Source organism: Choristoneura fumiferana, chromosome 10 (genome assembly GCF_025370935.1).
Source record: "Choristoneura fumiferana chromosome 10, NRCan_CFum_1, whole genome shotgun sequence".
Lineage (NCBI taxonomy): Eukaryota > Metazoa > Arthropoda > Insecta > Lepidoptera > Tortricidae > Choristoneura > Choristoneura fumiferana.
In genome coordinates this window covers 2826278-2846270 of record NC_133481.1, presented here as the reverse complement: position 1 = coordinate 2846270, position 19993 = coordinate 2826278, and the positions used below count along the sequence as shown (strand labels likewise).

The 19993-nt window shown below is 36.4% G+C and overlaps 1 protein-coding gene across 10 annotated transcripts in view; it reads left to right on the top strand.

Annotated features, from left to right (window-relative positions):
* Positions 1-19993, top strand: part of bru3 (CUGBP Elav-like family member bruno 3) — a 1256451-nt gene that overhangs the window by 242056 nt on the left and 994402 nt on the right. For 8 of the 10 annotated variants that reach the window (XM_074093049.1, XM_074093048.1, XM_074093046.1 and 5 more), the window contains exon 1: positions 10944-12088. The exons of the other annotated variants lie outside the window; for them this stretch is intronic. In XM_074093049.1, coding sequence (XP_073949150.1) covers positions 11743-12088 — 346 coding nt within the window. In that variant the 5' untranslated portion in view covers positions 10944-11742. Of the gene's footprint in view, positions 1-10943; positions 12089-19993 lie in introns of those variants that run through there. 10 annotated transcript variants of the gene reach the window in all.

Genomic DNA, 19993 nt, shown 5'->3' with positions numbered 1-19993 from the left:
CAGGAACCATTAATCTTGTCTATAATAATGGGCGAACACTTCACTCGACATTCGGTTTATTTACGAGATAATAGCAAATATAAATTACACACAAACATGACTCACACAAACACCTTTAATAAGTCTCTGTCACGAATCACAGGAATAATTTTCGAAAATAATCAACCGTTGTATTATATCCAATACGACAATACGATCGAAACAAATAGCACCTGTCTTTTTCACTCTCATTGAGTTAGAGGAGTGTAAAATGACTGTGCAGTATATTTGCATGGTATTGGATGATTTAGAATCTAACAGTAGGCGAGGAGGCAACAATTATTGGTGCTATACTTCAATTTTTTATGTTCACGCGGCACGAATAGGGGGTGACAGAGATGGAGAAATGATCGTAAAAATGCCGCAATTATTCGGAATGAATTTTCGAGGACGACGATTACTTTCTGTTTATGTTATGATAATTGTTTTGTAAAAGTGTTGCTTTCCCTGTACGGAATTTTGTCCGTAATTTGTAGTGCGGTGCGTTTTGGAGCATTTTTATGGCTTAATAGCTGTAATTTACGAGCGCAAATGACAAAGTTGTGAGTTTATTTGCTATGCCATTATTCAAGTACGTGTTTGGTTGAATTCGGGCGTAGCGGGAGAAACATCTATTCTTGTTTTCGTTTTAAAGGTTTGGTTTAGACCGTATTTAAGAAAATTTGAATTTTTAGTCAGTTGTAAAACCGGAGTTTCTTTAGCTGCCAGAAACGCATAAAAGAGTTGGTGATACTACGAGGAATAAGGGGGTATGTCTAGTTGGTAGCACGTTTGACCAAGCCAAGCCAAAAAATGCGATTCGAGTACCGTCCAGCGCAACTTAAAATTCCTTTTCTATACCTCGTAAGTGCGACTTTTTTTATTATACCTAAGTTCTCGAGTTCGGTTTTGTGATTTTGGAAATTATCTCAATAACTTTAAAGTTCTCTTTTCATTAAAAAATTTGTACTTTAAAGTTGAATATTTCGCAAACATATCACTGAATCGAAAAATCGTCTTAGAAAAACTCCTAATGGTTTTAAAAAACCCATCCAACGATACCCCAAACTAAGTTTATGGGAGGTACACTAAATAAAAAAAAATATTGTCCCATTTTGTCGGCATAGTTTACATATATATCTGTGCAAAATTACAGCTTTCTAGCTTTGTTAGTCCCCGAGCAAAGCCGCGGACGGACGGACAGACAGACATGGCGAAACTATAGGGGTTCCGTTTTTGCCATTTTAGCTCCGGAACCCTAAAAAAATGAATTACATATATTTTTTAGCAAAGAATGAATTTAAGCAATGAAAAAGTCTTATTGGTATCGTCATTGTATTTCACCAATATCATTTATTTAACATAATGCGTTGAACAAAAGTTAATATTGACTATAACATTTCCTTTTCATAAATGCCAACGAAATATTGATAGGATTGGGCATAGAGAGGAAATTTGATCGGCACATTAGATAACGCATTTTGAGGTTGGCTAATGTTTTGCTATGTAACGTGGAAGACAGGAGGTGAGTAGAAAATTATCTTTTTGTGAGGATAGCAATGCGCATGCCTGTAAGCTCCTTCATCAGCATCATCATCATAGGCCTCCCCAGGCTCTCCACTCAGACCGGTCTCGTGCTTTCCGCATCCACTGCGATCCCGCGATCTTAACCAGGTCGTCGCTCCATCTATTCTACTTTCCATAAGCAAAGAGCTTTTAGGTAGAACTTGCTTAACATCAACATCTACAAAAATTCGAAATATCTCCTAAACGGTGGCATTTTCTTTGGACCTATATATTTTAACTTTTTTAGAGTGTCTATGTCTAAGTGCCCTACGTGTGTTAGTATATCACAGATCCGTTCATATATTAACATTTTATACATATAACATAGGTGCTTACCGAAAGTTTTTTTGGATGTGTTCAGTTGCCGTGATATACACTAGTCTGATTCACATGTACAATAAACTATGGCAGTGGATGTTCGCCAGCGATGTCAAAACGCGGTGCCCACAGCCCAAACTTTGCAATAGAGATATCGAGCCCACCTCACCTTGCCTTTGTCACAGTAGTAGTAAAACACAGAAGGGATATCGAAACACTTGTAAAAATAATTATTCATAGTAAAATTCACGCACACACTCCTAAACTATATACTCGTAATTCCAAATTTGTAATCATCTCGGGCAATAAATCAGTTCAGCGGTTTAAGTCAAAGTCAGTTAAAATATCTTTATTCAATTAAGGCTATCAAACACTTATAAAATGACAATAAAAATCTACCACTGGTACGGAAAAACATCTATTCTGTTGAGAAGAATCCGGCAGGAAACTCAACGAAGTATATATTTTTTTAAACAGATTTACAATAGATTTTAGACGAAGTTAGACGAGAAGTTTAGAAGTGATGAGGTAATAAACAAACAAACAGACTTACAAACTTTCGCATTTTTAATATTAGTGGGATAAGTACAGAATAGTGATTCTGTTCCTTACGAATATTGTGGTAAAACTGTCCAAATTTTGAACCACCTTTGCATGCTCGCTGTCTCGGAACAGAGGGTACCCATGGGACGGACCCCTAAATTTAAGAGGACTGCTCTTACCCGGCTGTCATACAAATGGACTAATCATAGTATTTTTTAATCGGCCGTTGCTTTTTGCCATTCAAAGTAATAGGGTCTACGTTTATAAGGTATCGCAAATTAGACAGGAAGTTTTCAGCCAGCGGACATTGTCTGAAATAAAAATATGTCAAAGTGTGTGTGCGTTGGTATGTATGTGTTTGTGTGTGCAGCGTGTATGTGTGCTTGTATGTCTCCATTCGTTCATTATTATTTCACGTTAAAACTCTAGGACAAATGGATGACATTACATGTTTTTAACCCCCGACGCAAAAAGAGGGGTGTTATAAGTTTGACCGCTGTGTGTGTCTGTATTTCTGTGTCTGTGTGTGTGTCTCTCTGTCTGTCTGTGGCACCGTAGCTCTTAAACGAGTGGACCGATTTGAATGTTTTTTTAATTGAAGGCAGGTTTTCTAGCGACGGTTCTTAGACATGTTTTATCAAAATCGGTTCAGCTGTTTTTCTGTCAGGGGTTTTCCAACTTTTTGTTGGTTAGGTTATTACGTGAACGAGTTATCCGCAGCCGAAATCTCATATGACATATGACAATTATTAAATTTCTAAGAATTTCCATGGGTTTTTGCTAAAGTTTCGGAATTTCTATTCAAACTGAAACTAGCGAAGCCGTAGGGAATGACTAGGGTAAAAGCTTAACATTGGGAAAGTCAATGAAAGCGCTAAACTGATTGTAGAGACTTATTTAGATGAATATTACTTCATTCAGCAATTGGTCACGACATTCGTAAATTACTTTATGGTTGTTTTGTCACATATTTATTTCATATTTGTCCGCCATATGACCAAGTGGTTTAAGGACCTGACTACGAAACTTGAGGTCCCGGGTTCGATTCCCGGCCGGGGCAAATATTTGTATGAATAATACCACTGTTTGTTCTCGGGTCTTGGATGTTTAATATGTATTTAAGTATGTATTTATCTATGTAAGTATGTTTATCCGTTGCCTAGTATCTATAGTACAAGCTTTGCTCAGTTTGGGACTAGGTAAATTGGTGTCAAGTGTCCCATGATATTTATTTATTTACATATGTCGATTTGTGTGACCGGCGTCCTGTAAATTACTCTAAGATATATTTACGTTTAATTTAAATTAATTGCGACAGTTCAAAGGACTCGGTCTCTCCCGTGACCCAGATTTTTTTTATGTTAAGCAAAGTGTAAGTGACATTCTGTGAAAATGTGCTTTAAAAAGTTTCTGTTCCCTATTGTGGAAAAGATAAAGTTTCCTTAGTGCCGCCCACAAAAGTAGCTTACTATGTCACTTACACTGGGTTCATTGAAATGCCACGGAGCGGTCTTTGGTGTAAGATTCGATGTTAAATGCGTTAATGTGATACTTAGGACCCTGTTTTTGTATTTCAAGTGAAATTATGCGTTACTAAAATCGTTGTACTTTTATTTTTTCCTGAGATTTTTGCAGTCCTGCTTAGTGAGGAATAGTAAAAAAAGAATCTAATTATAAAAAACATAATATTGATGTGCCACTTTTGTTTCATATTTACCCATCTTATAAAAATACAAGCATGCTGTGTATGTAAGCATGTTCATGTGTTTAAACATCCATCGATCATGTCAAAATACATTAGTTTTTGGGGCTGGGAATAGATGAGGGGACGCATCTGCGAAGCAGGTAGGTAATGCGATAGTTCTTTATCCCAACATTATATTTGTTTGCACACTATTATTTTGTTATTTAGTTATGCAAAGCTTTCTATTAGTATATAAGTATAGGTAGAGTCATTCACGATGACGCGTGCCGTGGTTCTTATTACAATTACATTAATGGCTAATTTTGACAAAATCACGCGTCTTCGTGGATGGCACTAGGTATAGACTGTTACAAATAAGTCTTGTAGTTCCAGTAGTTATTTTTTTAAAAGAATTTTAACTGTTGCCGAGCGAAATCTAGCAGCAGGTGCTGCGTACTATAACCCCTACACCACCGCTGGACAGGAATCTAGACACGAATTTTTCCTATGCATACATATCTCAGGTTGCTTATTTCTACTACGCTACTTATGCTTCTCGATATGGTATGCTTATACTTTTCGATATGGTTTCACGGGATACCCGTAAAAGTAACAAATTTGGAGTTGAAATAAAAAATACAAAAAGACTCCAAAAAACCAATCATAAATATATAGGTACTGAGCGTCAAAAAATGTGACCTTCAAATGTATGCAGTAGGACTTAAGTAATTTTATATGTAGAGTGGGCCAAATTTTGTGCCGCTGACTGTATTTACCAAACAATTCATAACAAAATTATACTGTCATCAACTAAATATACGGGCAACAAGTAGTTCCTTACAATTTTCAAAATGCAGCCTAAAATAACGTCAAACCACAATGGGATCTTCACTCTACCCATTCGATTTTGGATTCTATCCCCAAAGCGTAGAGTCCACTTGAACGCCAACCTGTCAAGCTCGAGTATTGAATTCATCAAATTTGGTAAGTAGGGCGTCACACCCTATTGTTTGAGTCTTCCGACGTCCAACTTGGAACCCCCTGTAGGTATGAGGAGCTGTGCTATTCGAATCGGAATTTGTAGGGTATTTCATTTAAAATTGCTCTATGTTTTATTAAGTTGTGAAGAATTTAGTTATGTTATGTAAAGATAGTTAAATCAGCTTATTTAAAGGAGTAGAAAACAATTTGTTCATATGGTAACCTATCATCATCATATCAGCCATAGCATATCCACTGTTGGACAAGCCGCAATAGTCCGCACCGCCACTTCACTAGCTAGTTTTAAGACGTATAAAGTTTGTTACTATTTACACACAAAATTATTTACAATGTCTATAATCACAATTAATATTTAATTTGCAAAACCGAGCACAACCGCACCAATATTATGTCCCCGCCAGAGTTTTTTGAAGTCTGGCTGACTGCTGCCTTTTTTACGATCGAAGGCGCGCGGCAAAGGACTTGCGCCAATCAGCCACCGACAGCAAAGAGGATGCAAATCAAAAAATTGTTCGCCATCCAAAATACTTGCACAAATGGAGTACCTAACAGTTTCGTGGCGAAACGAAAACGGTTTTTTAGCATACACTTCGACTTGAGAAACGATGCCACAGACTATCACATACATGCGTTGACTTGAGGAAATTTTCTCACAAGAACAAATAACAGAACAAATATCTTAAACTAGTTTCACAACAAACGTTTTATAATATAAAAACTGTTTCTTGAACCAAACTGTTTCATGAAGCAAACTGTTCAAATATCCTAAAGAGCTACATTTGATAACAACATTTTCGTTTCCTTTGAAACGAAACCAAGCCGTAGCAAAGAAACTGTTTTGTAAGTAACTGTTTTTCGAAACTGTTACTTGTAAAAAATAAACTGTTACGTTACGTTGCACAAAAAATACGTAACGACCCAGCTCTATCCCATGTGATAGACCTCCAGTTGCCTCGGTTGGAAACGGCCTGCGTCCGCGGTTTTAACCAGATTGGTTAAATAACTATGCAAAAAAATATTTGACGACCGGATGGCTAGGTGGTTAGAGGACCTGACTACGAAGCTTGAGGTCCCGGGTTCGAGTCCCGGCCGGTGCAGATATTTGTATGAATAATACGAATGTTTGTTCTCGGGTCTTGGATGTTTAATATGTATTTATCTATATAAGTATGTTTATCCGTTGCCTAGTGTCCATAGTACAAGCTTTGCTTAGTTTGGAACTAGGTCAATTGGTGTCAAGTGTCCCATAATATTTATTTATTTATTATTTATTTAAATGTCCCAATCGGAAGCAACACTGTGACGTCAAACGGAATTCTCGATACTAACGGCTATCGGGCTATATCTCTGTCAAAGTAAAGAAAAAAACAGTAAAATGTCTCATTCCAGAATCTCATAAAATCAACTTTCCGTTAATAAGCAACCAGAATTTACTACCTGTACCTAGATAACAAGAGATTTACGCATGAAAGTTTTTATGTTGAAAACCTTCGTAAAGTTACTTTACGTCCGTCCTTATTTATAGGCATATGGCTGCGTTTTACTCGTAAAATACGACAAAAGGAGCGAAAATTTTCCCTATAAATGTCATGTGGGACGAGCTAGTATTGTGGCAAAGGGTAATGAGAGAATTTTGCTCGTTACGATAAAAAAAAAGTTTTTTGTTCAAATTAGGAAGGTTAATAGTTATATCCTTTGTCCCACTTATTTATAATGACAGTATGGAAGTAAGGATAAGGGAAAAGTAAGGATTGAATTTGTGTCAATCCATGTCCATCCCAGCCTCACTGCTGGGCACAGGCCTCCTCCAAGAATTTGTGTCATACTACAAAAACTTTTTAACAAAAAAATTCAACCTCCGCAAAACTGAAAAGCAAAAAATAATAAACCTTTTTTATTTAACCTTAATCTAGGTCTGTAGTAGTTTATAGTCGGTGCTTCAGCACTAGCCAGGAGGAATGGACCTATAGCCGTTTATCTGATGGGCTTCTATCACTCCTCCTAGCTCGTGCTGAGGCACCAACTTCAAACTGGTCCCTAGATTAAGGTTAAGCAAAAAAGGTTTATAATTATTTTTTGCTTTTCAGTTTTTTTAGGCGGTTTTATTTTTTTGAAAGTTTTTACTTTATGTTCTTTTCCTACCCTTGGGGTAATTTTTTCTTTCTTTATATAATATAACTATTTCAAGGTATACCCTATCCAATAAAAAAAAATCAAAATCGGACTACTCTGTAAAAAGCAATGCCTGGTCATACACATTACAATCAGTGACTGAACAATCAATCATCCCCTGTTTTTTCGAAATTTATATAGGATCACCTAGGGGTATATATATACGCTTACCAATAAAAAAAGAATTATCAATATCGGACTACTCTGTAAAAAGTTATGTGTGGTCATACATAAAAAAAAATGATATACGTCGTTCATTGTGGCGTTCTAATGGGGAGGCCTTTGTTCAGCAGTGGACGTCTTCCGGCTGATGATGATGATGATGATGATGATGATAATGATGATACGCGTCGACTTGAGAACCTCGTCCGTTTTTTTTCGTTGGTTGAAAATTCATAAAGTTAATTTTTATATCACACGTGGCGCGCATGCGCAAACATAATTGCTACGGAAAACTGCGTAGCACGTACATAGAAGGAAATGTGCTACGCTGGTAGCTTTCGTAGCAATTCATATTAAGACAACTCTTAGAGAGCAATTTATATCGTTGAAGATTTTTTATTTTTTGTTTGTAGTTTTTTTTAGGGCTCTGATGGAATGACATAAATACAATACAATGCAATGACTTTTTATTGAACACCAACACAAGTAAGCAGTACAGAAAACACGGGTATTATTATAGAGATCTTCTAAGGTCAGCTTTATTGCTTCAGAAGTATGTCTTCCAACCTTACAATAGAATTCAGTACATTAGCTCATATAGCAAACAAATAAACTATAATTTGATTAATATAAATTTTAATGACCAATCGCATGGTCACTATTCCACATGACAAGTTTAGTAAATTAAATTACTCATATTTTGGCATTGCCAAAGTAATATTTTTTAACGGGTTCATACATCAAATAAAAATAATTATTAAAAACATGCTTTGTCTATGACCGCATTGACCGTTCATTGCAAAAGTAGCGTGACCACCAAGATCAGTTTACTATTTATATCAAAAACATTCGTATATTTTAGCACATTTTTATGTACAATATTTTATTATACAATAAAATTGTCTTACGAAACTCTTCAGCACTATTTAACTAGGAATAACACAGTATGTCTGAGACGAAACTAAACTAACACAACACTATCACCTGGCTTTTCCCGTACTATTAGTTAATGTATGACATTCAGTTCAGCACACGGTATGAAGTTTCCAGAGCTATTAATAATAAACGCAATGCAATATTAATGGCCGAGGGACTCGCTAATCGTCACAGGCTTGAGTGAAACTTAAGAACTCTTCAAAATTAGCCTGTTAATACTTTAGCCCCCCATGGCCCAGTTATGGGCACTGGGGTTCGGTTTAAGACTGCGTATAGGGTGCATGTAATATTACATAAGTAAAATAATTAATTAGGTATCAAATAATCATTTAATAAAAATAGTAAAAAGTTATATATAAGTATTTTTTACCAAATACATGAAACATTTAAAATAAAAGTACAGATACACAGAGACAAGTAAACAGTGAATACTGTGTACCACCTGCTTCATTTGCAAACATGAATATAACAACATTTATTAAACATTAAATTATGTACTTTGAAATGAAATGTTGCTATCCACGTGAATTTTCCAAGAGAAAAGTAAACTATGTATCTCCATACCAAGTTTTATCTTTTTTTTTTGACTGGATAATAAACGAACAAGTGGATCTCCTGATGGTAAGAGATCACCACCGGCCCATAGACATTTGCAACACCAGAAGTATTGCAGATGCGTTGCCAACCTAGAGGCCTAAGATGGGTTACCTCAAGTGCCAGTAATTTCACCGGCTGTCTTACTCTCTACGCCGAAACACAACAGTGCAAGCACGGCAGGATTAGCGAGCAAGATGGTGGTAGCAATCCGGGCGGACCTTGCACAAGGTCCTACCCCCTGAATTTATCTAAATCAATTCAGTGGTTTTAATATCAAGAGGTATCAGACAGAGAGATAGACTACGAATTAGTTAGTATAGTATGGACGTGGATTAGTAAGGATAAATAATAAAAATCAGTTTTTTCTCAACCCACCGTATAATAATATTTTATCATAAAAAGTTTAAAAAGAAACAGTTCGAGTGCTAAATAAAAGATTCGCTTTTGTGAAAAAAGCTAACCACTCAGGAGCTTAATAAATATTGCATCGGCCGCGACCTTAAGCACTCCACTCCGCACTCTATAAGGCAAGAAAGAAAGCTTTTAATGCGAAACTAAAAGGCAAGAATCCGAAACAAGGCTGGCAAGAAAAACATTTTTTTGCCCGCAGCGTCGGTCGAGTTATAAATTTTCAAATTTAGAATCGCTGTCGACTCAGATGCTTCGCGAACGTTTTTTTTGATATTTTTTGGGGTTCCCTTCAAGAATTATATTTTATTTTATAGTGATTGTTTTGATGCAACTGCTGAAAATTCTTTTTTAATTAATGACTTTATTGTTATCGTCATCATCAAAAGAGAGACGTCCACTGCTGGACATAAGCCTCCCTCAAAGAACGCCTAAATGGTCGGCAACCCTCATCCATCAGACTCTAGCAACTTTCACCAGTTCATCAGTCCACTTAGCAGGGGCCTGTCCACGCTGCGTCTTCCAATATGTAACTCTATCACGGTCATTTAAAAAAAAATACCATTTAAAAACTTACTTATTTCCTAATAAAAAATTGCAGTTTAAAAAAAACATTTTTTGGTTCAAAAACCTCCCAAAAGAAAACAACATTTATTTGAATGTAGTTGTTACATTAAATTAAAAGGTTCGATTGGTTTTTTCCAGCAAATGCATGTCAAATTGAGGTTCAACTCAGCATAAAACTATTATTTATCAATATATTTTCCGTTTATTATTGAACAACGCTTAAAAATATTAAAACGATCGGTCTTCGCCAATTTTTTTCTAAACAGCCATTAGGAGCGCGCGAATCATCCGCTGAGGCTGGAGGGGAGGGGACGCCCCCTTCTCTATTTTCGGCGGTTGAAATATACTCCGACCAAACATTGAAGACCTTTTACCGAATTTCGCGTCCGTTTTACGATCGTAAGACCGGTCTAAATTATTCAGCTTTTTTTTCGGATGTTGCGTATTAATACTGGCTGGTAAATTGTTTTTTTATGAATGGCCAGTGACTTACGACGGTCGTTTTATGGCAATGCCCGCTCCGAGCCACTTCCCGCCAAATAAATTTAATAACGCCGGCTGTCATTTGTTTTTTATTATTAAAAAATGGCTAAACATTTCGACCACGGCTCGCTGAATACGCAATTCAGTTTTATATGAAAAAGCCGAATTATGTAATTCGTTTTTTATAAAAAAACAATATTTACCTAAATCCGACTTTTAGCCTGGAATTTCGTTTTGCCGCCATTTTTTTGTTTTTAATTGTAAGTTGGCTTTAATAGATACGCTTTAACAAGCACTGAATCTTTACAAAACATTAACAATTCCGCTCACTCATATACGTAGCAAATACCAAATAATAAACCCCCGAATTGCGTAGCTAAATATCTCAATGCGGGAAAGGGAGGTGTGTATCAAGATTGGTGACTCCCCATGGCAGTGAGGGGACTTGGAGGGAATGCTTAGTGGACATGTAGGCATATAGACGGTAACACGGCAATTTTGTTGCCATAATTTCTTCGTGTCGTCTCGTGCTTTTCGTTTGTGCGTCTAGTCATAGTTCGTCGTTGTACAGCGTGTGTTTAGAATTTAAAATTTTAAAATTACAACTTTTTTAAATTGTAATTTTCTTCGACTTTTTTTAATCATGTCTCTTGGATTAAGTGTTTGTGTGTACTGTAAATATTGTGTCGGCTGCTTGTAAACAGTACGGTGTGACTCAACTGAAACACACGAGTTTTGTAAACATAAACAAACGTGAAAAATTAGTGTTTAAGTTTTTCAGTAGTGTATAAAGTTCGCGCTCAAAACCTAGTACCTAATTCGTGCCAATTTTGATCTCAGTATAATTAAAAATACCAAATAAGATTTAATATTAAGCAAATTCAATTAATTGTAGTTTTAGTAACAATAAACTGCCTCCAAAGAACAAAACAAGTGCGTCAACGTGCGTTACAAAATCGACGCGCGCAAAAACAAAACAGCAACGCGAAAAATAAGAGCATTACTTTTTAAATATAAAAACATCAAGCACGTGTAATAACAGTGAGCGAGTGAGGAGACACGAGGCCGAAACTGCCTACAACTTGTACTATAGCGATCGATAAAATTACGCATTACGAGCCGAGAGCAAGAGGGACGCACACAGACGCACTCACGCACACTCCGACCCACCCCATCCCTCCGCGTAAAAGTAAACATGCTTTAAACAAACCGAATTTATAGTGTAAGCTAACTTAAAAGTACAAAGAAAACTGTGATTAAAGTGTTCATAACTTTAAGTATAAAAAATGCTGCTCGGTACAAATTTGTGCAATATGCATCCGTTGATTGCGAATTACATGCAGAATCAACTGGTGATGGGGCAGAGTCGGCAGCCGGGTTCTAGTAACGCTAGTGTGGTGACCACTGCCCCGGCGACGCCTGTCCACAGTTCATACGACCCGAAGGGGGAGTCTTTGACACCTTCGGAGCGCACCGGAGCTCCGCCGGGCGCGGGAAAAGATGCTGTCAAGTTGTTTATTGGACAGATCCCAAGGCATTTGGAAGAAGAGGACCTTCGCCCGATGTTCGAGGAGTTCGGAAAGATTTACGAGCTCACCGTACTTAAGGATAAGCATACCGGCATGCATAAAGGTTAGTCCTTGATTTATTTTGACGGCTCCGGAATTTATAGGTTATAATATAAGGCGGGAATAGCCAAGGCCGGTACAATTAATTTAGGTACAAGAAATGTTCGTACGTAACCAAATAATGTGGTATATTGTTATAATTTCGTTTTAGTTCAATGTGAATATGAACAAAACAATATGAGCCGAATTTCACAAAAATACGTTTTTGTAAAACGTACAAGGTACACCTAGGGAAGTAATATTTTTGGGACATATTGTAGCTATATAATTTTTTACTATAAGTACATGAAATAGGTACATTAAAGTAACATGTTACAGGACAAAACAAAGTGAACAAAAGCGAAAAAGCTCAAAGTGATCCCTTACTGTTAAATTTTTTAGAATTTAAGGTCCTTGTGGTCTATATTCCGTAGAAAAACATCTTACTTTTGGTTATGTACGAGTATTAGTCGAGTAGACAAAATCTACTCTTTTCTATGATCTCGTGTTTTATATTTAGTAACCGTTGTTGACTGAATATATTTCGTTTTAAAGATATATAGTATTTCATTACAACTTTCACTATGTGAATATTTATAATGATGAATACCTACTGATATGTAATACTTTCGAAATATTGAGAAATCACTATCAACAGGTATTTAAAACAAAACAACTTTTACCCTTTTAACTTTTAATTTTACGTGTAATTTACAAAAAAAATAACACAATCCGTGACAATTTCCACCCATGGTTCAAATAAGTAACATCCATTACAATTTAAACGTAACATACAATCAAAGAAAAATTACACACGACACTACGTACCTTGCAAAAGGCATGTGTACTTGACATCCTTTGAATTCAAATTTCAATAAGACTAGCGAATAAAATTTGATACCCCGTTGCTATGACGCGAAAACTAGGAATCGCCTGTGCATGTGTGCCAGGGCACCCCTACCATCTCAGACCCTTGTAGGGTGAAGCCCCTTATTCGAGATGTGAACGGGATAGGAGAGAAACGGAGGCAGATGAAAATAAGCAATGATGTCGGTTGTGGGTTTTTGGAATACGTGGTTGGAATAGACGATTTCCAAATCCAAAACCAGGCAAATTAACCTTTCAATCCAGGTTTTCGGTAATGATTATCGTTGAGTACAAGACAAAACATACAATAATAGTATATTACTGCCGAGGCCGGGAAAAAGCAATTCGTGGATGAGTCGAGTTCAGTAAATACGAATCCATAAATTGCCATTTCCGCTGTGGCATGTATTGTATAGTGCATTTCTCCAATATTTAATGCGAGGAAATAAAGCAAAACTGTTAAAATATTAAATTTAATACTTTAAAAAGTTGCCCTTGTACTTCCCGCGATACTTGTTTATTTTTTATTTTTACTTTTAATGCCATTAGAAATAATAATAAGTATATATTTTTTACTATATCAATAAAAACATATAGTTAAATGCAAATGCAGCTTTGTATCACTAAAATTACGGTTTAAAGTGCTACTACTGAACGCTTTGTTCAGCCATTTTCTTTTGTGACCAGTTTAAGTTTAGAACTCGAAATATTTCGCTGCTTCTTCCTAGATTAAATCTTAGACTAGGCCTTAAAAAGAAAAAAGGTAGAAGGATTTTGATCGTCAGGCTGTTTAGATTGACTTACCGTTGTCAAAACGTGAACTTAAAAAGTAAAAAACTGTATGGTAATGGAATTTCATACAATTTGAAGCCGGGAAGTGTTTTTATTTTTATTTTTATTTGTGGCAGTAAAGAAGAACTCGTGTACTATGTTGACGACAGTTAGGTGGACATTTCCAAGCATATCGGAGAAATAGTAGATTATTGTCATGGCCTGGAAGTAGCCAATTGCTGGCTGAGTATGAGTATTAGACGGACGAGCTTGCGAGTCCGTTTAACTAATGAAGCCAGCAATTGCTACTCCAGCCGAGACTAATCTAAAGCTTTTCTCAAAAATAGTGAATAATTCTGAAATAGAATAAACTTTTTCTCAAAATATATTATAACAAATTTTATTCCAATATTTTTTATTTTTCCACCGAAAACACCACAAGGTGTTTCAGACCCAATAAAAAAGTCCGAAATTCCAACAAAATATCTGATACCGGCCATTAGACTTGGCTTAAAAAATTAGAATAAGTATACGACTAAAGAAAAAAAAGTGAGTAGGTACTGGTATGGGGTAAAGAAAATTACAACGATCATCTTAATGATAAAAACAACAACTCTATTTGATTTCCCCGATGTAGAAACAGGGTGAGGGGGTTTCACTCTCTAGCTCATTTTAGGTACGCGACGTGCGCCATTAAAATGTTAGGTTAAATTAGTAAAGTTACATGTCATTGAGTGATTAGTTTTTAATGTAATAATATTAATTATACCATCGTTGGTGGGTGCCGTAGAACGGCCAGCGACATCGAGGCAGACCGAGAAGATGGCGGGCCGATTTGGACACTTAAGCAAAGGACTGGCCTGACATAGTCCCGGCCCATAGGCCCGTCAGAACGGGAGTTGTGTAGGTCAAGAGGGGAGGCCTTTGCCCAGCAGTGGGATACTATACAGGGTGGCTTATTTAGATCGGCCAGTATGGAAAATTCTGAAACGATAAGACATGCAATGCGAGTTAATAAGAATGCAGTTTTTCTTGTTAGTTACTAAATCGATGACATGGTTTCTAAGAACAGGTATTCGTACGTCTTATAGTTACAGACCTCCCCATACTGACCGATCTATATGAGCCACCCTGTATAGGCTGCTAAAAAAAAATTCTTACTAATATTATAAATGCGTTTTTTTTAATATTTTATTGAATCGGTCGATACTTTGTGGAGGACTGTAAAGGCTGACCAGAATTATAAAAAAACCTCGCCATATTGCGGAAAACCGATAGAACTAATTTATTGCACTGGTAACAATAAATAAAAATGTCATCTGTATATTCCTGTCAAAGTTTAACGTTGTTTGCGCGTCGTATTTTAGTGTTATTTTGTGTTTTCGTATAATGCCGAAGATTATCCATAGCCTTGGAAGGAAAATAATTCACAATGTATAAAAGTATTTGTCATAGAAAAAGTCTGAAGGATTAGAAAATATTCCTTTAAATAACATCACCGACACCGTCGTCAATATGACTGGTAGGTACCGTATGGTAAGTGTAAAGAATGTTGCAATAGAAAACGTAGAAGTGCTGCCCTGGCGTCAGGTTTTTTATATTCCTGGTCAGCCTTTACAATTAACTATAGCTACGTCTCCGCGCTGTCAGAGCACACACAAACCAAACTAATAACCACCGTCACACATCAAAATCAAGTTCAAACATTCCGTTATGTTAATAGATACATAGTTATAGGTGAAGCTAAACGTCACCTCTGGCCACGTGCTCCAATAGCCTTTGTTTGTCCTGCCGATTGTACTACTAACTGTGAAAAATCTCAACTCAAGTCAATACGTCTGTATCCTTGACGTTGACATGACTGCTACGAGACAGGCCTCGCCTTGTGTATGTCATCATCATTATCATCATCCCAGTCTATATATACGTGTAATTGTTGGGCACAGGCCTCCTCTCGGAATGAAAGGGATTGGGCCGTAGTTCCCACGCGGGCCCACTGCGGATTGGGAACTTCGCACATTTAACTTTGGAATAATGTTCACTAAGAAAAATTATCGACTATGAGATACGATTTTATTTAAAGTAAGTAGTGATGTAATTATTTATAGGCGTGTTAAAAAGAGTCTATTTCAATGTTAGAACGCAATCGTATAAATTAACAGTGCCAGTTACATGTTTTACGGTGTGCGTGATCCGAGTTGAAAATAGGTAAATGCGAATTGCAACATGCATTGGTCATATTTTCATTTGAAAAATGTGCTTTTCCCTGTAATTTTATGCTATTTGCCAATTTGTAGAGAGCTAAGTTTTACTAGCCAGCATTAAAAATCTGCACAAACCTGCGAAGCAATTCAATTGAGTGTGTCAAGTTCCCAATCCGCACTGGACCCGTATGGGAACCATGGCCCAAGCCCTCTCATTCTATGCCCAGAAACGGGACGTATATAGGCTGGGATATTGATGTTGTTGATTAAAAATCATCATCATCATCATCAGCCTACAGCTCGACATAGGCCTCTTCCATGGCGCGCCACAACATTGTCTTCAGCCCTCGCATCCATCCGCCGCCAGCGACCCGACAGCCAGTGATTAAAAATGTTGTGGCCATTTTATAATAGGTATGCTATCTAAGAACCTAAGTCGTGCTCTGTCACTTTATATAAGTACTTACTATAAAATACTTCCCTTCTGATAACGTTGGCACATAGTGATAAATATTCTCTTTGGCATTTGTTACTTAAACTACTAATTATTATTATACATATAAAACTGTAAGCCGTGGTGGCCTAGTGGTTTGACCCATCGCCTCTCAAGCAGAGGGTCGTGGGTTCAAACCCCGGCTCGCACCTCTGAGTTTTTCGAAATTCACGTGCGGAATTACATTTGAAATTTACCGCGAGCTGCCTGCACAAACCTGCGAAGCAATTCAATGGTGCGTGTGAAGTTCCCAATCCGCACTGGGCCCGCGTGGGAACTATGGCCCAAGCCCTCTCATTCTGAGGGGAGGCCTAGGCTGGGATGATGATGATATAAAACTAGTCTCTACCCACGGTTTTGCATGCGTAGACCATCAGAACTAGTAATTGGATTCCATCGTGAATTTCATTAGGATTACATAAAACTTTTGGGATTTTATCCCGGTCCTGTGGGAATTTTGGAGTAAAAGGTAGCCCGACTGTTATTTCAGGCCTCTAGTTGTCTACATACCAAATTTCATCACAAATTCCGGGATGCCCCGAAAATTCCCGTGGGAATTCCTAAAAACTACACCGTGAATGAATTTTAAGATATTATAACGTTGCATGAAAAAAAACCGGGCCAAATGTCTTTAATCCTCCCAATGTCTTTAGTTGTGACAGTCTTTAAATTTTCTGTGCAACTTTCTTATTATTATTTTTTGTATAAGAATTAGAAAACTTAATAAAGATGAATTAAATAGAAGTTATTCCCAAGTTATGACGTGACCAAGGGACATATATTTTTATAGGGATTTATTTTAACGTACATATAAAGATTTTTCAAGCGCCATTATACATTACATAGTTAATGAAACCACTTCGCATAGGCAGACCGACATTAAGTAGTTGGCATCAGAGAGTTGCTCTTTATCATGTCACCCCAGAGTAGGCTAGATGAAATCGTCATTAATGTAATAATCTCTTAGCCTAGACTACCTTTCAACAAATCTAACATCAGGCGTCAGGTCATCTTGTCAATGCACAAACCTACGAGTAGTCTCACCTCAGATTGTTTCCAGAACAATCTACTTACAAAAGCGTTGTCTATGTTTCCTTTCTTACGTAACCTTGTGCATTTCGCAGTTACTGAAATAGTTGCGAGGCCCTTTAAATGACCCTCATTTGTAAAAGAGACGCATATGACAAGTAAGACAAATCTCTTTTTTACAAGTCCCTGACTTTTATTTGCTGATGGAAGCGATTGGACAGAAAATTTCTTTTGGCAAATGTTTCAATGTTTATTACTGCTCGATACGCGTAATAGAGGACACATGACAAGATGTGTCTCCTGTGAAAACTGATGCAACTTTGAAAGTACCACTTTTTAAGAGAGCGATTTTAAGTTTAAAGAAATGTCTATCAGCGCAGAAGACGTTTCTCAAAAAAAAATATCATGGGACATTACGAGTAAATATTATTACGCTAACATTATGATTTTCGGATTTTAGATTATGGTTTTTACTTTAGTGCCAGGTAATCCAAGATCCGAAAATCATAATGTTAGCGTCAACCTGCGACACAGGCCTATCCTAGTGAAGGGGACACAGATAAAATCTTCTACCTATTTAATAATGTCAAGCGGTGGTCGGTTTTTGTGTTATAACATAATCTTAAGCAATACTGTATTTATGTAATAAACAATTTGAATTTGAATTTGAAATATTGACACCAGTTGACCTAGTACCATACTACTACTTACTAGCTAGTTACTAGTATCCATAGTAGATCCTGCTCAAATTGCAACTTTATACGCGAAATAACAACTCGTTTTTTAGTGATTTTATGAATACTACAGCTATAGCTTATCACACGAAAGGCGCTCTTAGAAAATACGTCTAACCTAAAATAATCAACGCGAACTTAAACATCACACAAAACGCGGCTCTGCTACGAAAAACCGTGTTATAAGCCAACTTTTCTATATGTAAAAAGTATTAACTATTTACGAAACATTTGCAACACGTTTCTTATGCAAGTTCACAGTTTCATGCTCGTTTGGATTGTTTCATTTTTAAAGGTTTTGTTTCATGTAGCGTGCTGCAGTTTTGATAGTAAGTGAAAAATTTGTCGCCGCGCTGTTGCACTCGTTTTACGACCCGTTGTTTTATTTTTCGAGGGTATTTGAGTATTTTGTTTGTCGGAAGGTTATTGAACTTTTAGATGGAAAAGTAGTTTGGTGTAAATTGGAAAACGTGAAAGAGTAAGGTCGATTAATGTGATGACTAGCTTTAACCCTCGGTTTTACTCTTTTAAGGATGACCTGGCAGTAGAATTGAAATTCAGAAAAATTATTCCCAAAAATTTAATTATGGTGTTTTTCATTTGTTTTCTTTCTTATAAAGTTTCTGCGAAATTGCATGTCTCTGAACTAAGCCGTTTAGTTTAAATACAGGCATAACCATGTTCTAATATGAAGGCAAAAATACAAATATCATAGTAAGAGCAGAATCTTTGAGTGTGAGAGGCACGAGAAAACAATTCAAAGCCTTTCACTATGAAGATTGAGTAGCAGTACTATGTAAAAAAAATCGAGGATGTCGATTTAATTTAAACATACGATTGACTTATACGTTTTAGTAATTGAATTCGTTTTCATCCATTATTTTTATTTTTTGTTTTGTAAATGATGGTTGCAAACTATATTTTCTTCTCAAGTGTTTATATTTGTAAGTGTGAAATTTAAGTATCTTTTTATAAGCATGACATAATAACATAGAATTTTACATGTATGCAATATTGTTGAGTTTTACCAATCAATTTACTCGTATGCAATAGTAACGTAGTGTTTTAACCATCCAATTTACTCGTACGCAATAACAACATAAAGTTTTACCAACCCAATTTTCTATGCACCTTCATCGTGTCACACGGTAATTAAATCCTCGAAGCTAAAATAAAGAATGTTGCTTTTGCTTAAAAAATAATTGGAAAGCTCAGCCATTCTCCTTTACGTCGAGTAATCACGACAGCAACATGTTTTAATAGGCATAAATATTTTTGAAGTTGTTACAAATAAAAAACAAGGACTTTTATAGTTTCTTTTCATGACTCCACTGGCTTTTGTCCGCGGTTTGGCTTGCTTAAACCAATAAGTTGTGTAGTTGAAGTCAAATTAAGAGCTTTAACCCTATATGTAGAAGTTCCCGCAGTTAATATCGTGTTTATTCATTTACATTGTATGAAAAGTAGAGTACTCATGTACAATTTCATGTCCTTAGACTTTGCCGTTAAGATTTTTCGATTTTACGTAGAACTCTTAGAAATATTTGGAAAAATGAAAAGATTCCTTCTCACAACCTTTTCATTATTGGTTTCATGGCGATTACTTTGACAAATGTATGGAATATCAACAGTAAGATGTGTACCAAATTTCAAGACACAGGATCGACTTTGACATTTGACCAAAAGAAGGTGAAATTTTATTAACAAGATTTGATTACCGTCAGAGATACATACATAGATAGGTTAGGTAGGTAGGACAAAATAAAAACTAAAAATTTGTTTACAAAATGTGTACAAAATGTAGGGTAACACCCAACTTCCATCCAACATAC